Genomic DNA, 4,162 nt, shown 5'->3' with positions numbered 1-4,162 from the left:
GTGGGCAATCGCTGTGCTGCAAACTGGCGGGGAGAGGCAGCCTGGCTGCTGGGAGCTTCCCTCTCCAGACAGTCAGTGGGAGCGTGGGGGAAAGCCTGTTCCTTGTCCCTTATCCCTTGGGGCCAGACATGCACGCAGCAGCAACAACGTGATCCCGGCAGTGCTGTAATAAAGGTGGCTGTTGGTAAAGCTGTTGGTATCTCATGTCTTGTTGAAAAAAATATAAAAGGATTATGCTTGTGTGGGAGCCAATAAACTGCAGCAGGAAAACCAGTCAGTAGCAATACCACAGTTTCCTGCTAGTGACTACGTGGAGAGTTCGCTGGCGTGGCTGCTCATTTTGTTGAACGGCAGGCAGGATGTGCCTGTGAGAGCAATTACAAAATGAGCTCTGCCTTCAGTTCTTCCCCTTGAATGAGTTTATTTCGCAGATGTCTTGTTGACTGGATGGTTTTTTACCCACAAAAATGACTGTCCATGGAGGCTGATGTCTCCCGTTCCTTTCGCTCTTCTCTGGTTTCTCCCCAAGAGCTTGCTCCTTCTCTTCCTTGTTGTACATCCACCTGCGTGGGACTAACTTGAAAAGAAACCACAATATCCACACACCTCCCATGTCAGGCTGGTGAAAGGACAAAGCGGCTGCTCCCATCAAGCACAAGGCACTATGGTGACTGTCTTGAGAACTGGCAAAACAGTAAAACTGTGCTGGAGGTGCAGAGTATCTCATCTATGATGAGATCATGAAGAAAGCAATTGAACGTATCCCTTAATTTGTTTTTCCTCATACTGTTCTACCAAAACACAGTGGGAACGTGTTTTTAAAGACTGTACTGCATCCTTAGGAGCTGATTGATAGTGCTGCAGTGCTGCACCAGCTCATGGCTCTGGTGGAGAAACGTTAGGTTGAATGAACAAAGAAAAGAAAGAAGCAAAAAGCATGAATTTGACGTGCCTCAGGCAACTAACTGATCTCCCCTGCCCACTGCTGTTCTAGCATACACTGCCCCACCCAGAAATACTGCAACCCATCCACAGCTGCTGGCCTTCAAAACATCTCTGCCTGTCCCCCTCGGCCAAACCATGTCCCTGTCAGCTTGCAGAGAGACCAATCACAGAGACACTGAGAAATACTTAAGTCTAGGTGAGTACCCCTCTTGGGGAGAGATATTAATCAGCGATGATGTTCTAGATGTCATATACAGACCTTCTCAAAGGGTTTAAAAACCCCAGCAGAAGATTTTTAGGAATCTTTCATGAGAGCTCCTCAGTCAGCACTGGCATGCAAGTCGCGGGTGGCAATTAGTGTTGCTAGAAGGGAGGCAAAGACGGCATAATTTCTTTTTCCTGTCATGGCTAATATATTTTCTAACAATGCATCCCAATTCTCTCCTCCCATGCCTCCGTGGGGATGGCACATTCCTCCCTGACAGTGATCCTTTGGGTCCCCCATGTCCACGCGGTGTGGGCCTGCGTGCGGTCCTGCCCTGCCAACTGCGTGTGCACCCAGGAGCGGAGCTGCTCCGTCCTCTGCGATCGTGCCGGTCTGGGGCAGATCCCTAGTGAGTTCCCTTGCGAAGCCTCCTCTATCAACCTGGACAAAAACAGCATCAAATTCCTCTCCGAGAGGGCCTTCGGGACCTTGCCTTCCCTCAAATCCCTGTCGCTCAACCACAACAATATCTCCTTCATCACCCCAGGGGCTTTCAAGGGGCTGCCCAGCTTGACCGAGCTGAAGATGGCCCACAACGAGTACATTCGCTATCTCCACACGCGGACTTTCACTGCCCTCAGACGGCTGGTCAAGCTGGACCTGGCAGACTGCAACCTTTTCAACATCCCGGACAGGATCTTCATCGAGCTGCCGGCTCTGCAGGAGCTCTTCTGCTTCCAGAACAACTTCCGGAGGATCCCAGGTGCCATCAGGGGCATGGAGAACCTGACCCACGTTTACCTGGAGAGAAACAGGATTGAAGCGGTAGCCTATAACTCCCTGCAGGGCCTGACCAAGCTGAAATACCTGAATCTGCAGGACAACAGGATAAATGTCGTTCATGAGCGAGCTTTTCAGGGCTGCCAGAAGATGGAGTACCTGTACCTGAACGACAATTTGATCAGCGAGCTTCCAGAAAACTCCTTCGATGGCCTGAGGTGCCTGAAGATGCTCAACCTGGGGGGGAATTTCCTCAGGAATGTTTCCAACACCTGGTTCAGGGACCTGGGGGAGCTGGAGGTCCTCTACCTGGACCGCAACAGGATCAACTACATTGAGGAGGGGGCTTTTGAAAACCTGACCAGCCTGGTCGCGTTGCACTTGAACAGCAACAACCTGACGACCCTGCCCTTTTCTGTCTTCCAGCCTGTGTACTTCCTGGGGCGGCTGTACCTCTTCCGCAACCCCTGGGAGTGTGACTGCCGCATTGAGTGGCTGAAGGAGTGGATGGAGAACTACAGGCTTGTCAGGGATATTCCCTGTGCCTCCCCCTCCTCAGTAGCCGGGATTGACCTGATGGACGTGCTCTATGAGAGATCACCAGAAGGTTACTGTCTTGACCCAGTGGAGCTAAATGTTACGTCCGAAGGCCCGACCCCAAGTGAAGAGCCTTGGTCTACCACGGAGAGCAAGTTCAACAGCCTTATCTCTAAACTCTTGCTCCAGATGGGCCTTCCCGAAGAGGTGGCAAACACCACTGAAGTCTTCGGTAACACCACACAGCTGGATGGACTGACTGATGGCGTTTCTTCTGGGGTGGAGGAAGACAGTGTTGAAGCTGCCTCTTCTTTTTACCTCCCAGCACTTTTTACAGCGGTTGTTTTGCAGATCAAATAGCCCAACGGCTGCCTGGAGCATGGGTCCTGCTTAAGCGTTTAGTCCCCATACCTACCTACTCATTAGGAAAAGTTCGTATCATGGGCCTCGGATACATATCTGGCTCCAAACTCTCTTGGGCAGGTTGGTTGGCTCTGGCTCCAGATTCCCCTGGGAGCTGGTAGGATCTGGTTCAAGGACTGGTCCCACTCCAGGTGAGAAACCTGCCCTGTGGGGGTCTCAGAGCCTCCCGGACACTCACAGAGCTGTGTGGAAGATGAGCAATGAAAGAATCTCAGTAAGGTTGAGTTTCGCTTAGAGACATGCGAAGTCCCCTGCTGGGAGCGAAGGGAAGAGGGGTCTGTACGGATGGCGGTGTGGTGCTGTTTATTCCGTTGGACCAACTCCAGTCGACCCAACCATTGACTTTATGAGAGCAAGATGAGGCAGCAAAACTGGACCCTATCTTTATATCCCCACAGACACCCACACCCACGGCGGGTGCTGCTGAAGGCTGGTGAACTATTCCTGATTTCCACCAGCGTGTGCGGAGCGAGCGGGGCGGTCCTGGGCAGGGTCCAGGGATGCAGCACTACGCCTCGTCAACAGGAGAACAGCATCTGAGGAGGGTGCCTGCCCCAGGAGGGTCTGGGATGGGGACAGTGTTTTGGCCATGACTACAGACAGGATTTTGATCCTTTTTCCCCCTGCTGTCCTGGCACAGGTGCAGGAGAACCAGACGGGCCCATGTTTGTCAAAACATTCTTCTCTGAGGCAAAGCTATTTAAGCTTAACAGCTTATTAACGTCGTTTCAATGTGTTTTTATTTTTCAATGAATATATTGTTTCAAGGCATATATTGTTTTTATTTGTAGATTATTTCATGGCATGACAGCAGGGCCAGAACATGGTGATGACAAATGCAACCAGGCCCTACTAAATATTTTGTATATTTCCACCACTAATGTGTGCCACATAGTGTGTCACATTATGCTGTACTAGCCAACTATACCGTCATTTTGTTTTATATGGCATCTTACATGTTTTATCTTTGAAATCTTCAATGAAAGCTGCTAATATGACCAGAAAGAATGATCATGTTTTATGTATCGGAGCACATTAGTAAAATAATTTGATATTTTGCTCACAAAAATAAATTAACTGCTCAAAACCCATATTTTTTTTGAGATCCTTGAATTACTCTGATGATTTTTTGTAGGCTACTCAAACGGGTGTACATGAATGTCCTTTTTATGGTCTAGAGCAAATGGCAAGCTATTTATTGCAGCATAAAGAATAGACTCTTTAACTTAGAACGTGACCATACTTACATTTGTGTTAAGTAGCAACGCTTTA

At 49.5% G+C, this 4,162-nt stretch overlaps 1 protein-coding gene across 1 annotated transcript; it reads left to right on the top strand.

Moving 5' to 3' along the window:
* Positions 1 to 1,083: 1,083 nt before the first annotated feature.
* Positions 1,084 to 3,915, top strand: NYX (nyctalopin). Its single transcript, XM_072852410.1, has one exon. The coding sequence runs from the start codon at positions 1,409 to 1,411 to the stop codon at positions 2,825 to 2,827; it is 1,419 nt and encodes a 472-aa protein (XP_072708511.1). The 5' UTR covers positions 1,084 to 1,408; the 3' UTR covers positions 2,828 to 3,915.
* Positions 3,916 to 4,162: the final 247 nt, after the last annotated feature.

This window comes from Ciconia boyciana, chromosome 1 (genome assembly GCF_034638445.1).
Source record: "Ciconia boyciana chromosome 1, ASM3463844v1, whole genome shotgun sequence".
Classification (NCBI taxonomy): Eukaryota; Metazoa; Chordata; class Aves; order Ciconiiformes; family Ciconiidae; genus Ciconia; species Ciconia boyciana.
Note: the sequence above shows the minus strand (reverse complement) of the source record. Positions and strands in the feature narration are given on the sequence as shown.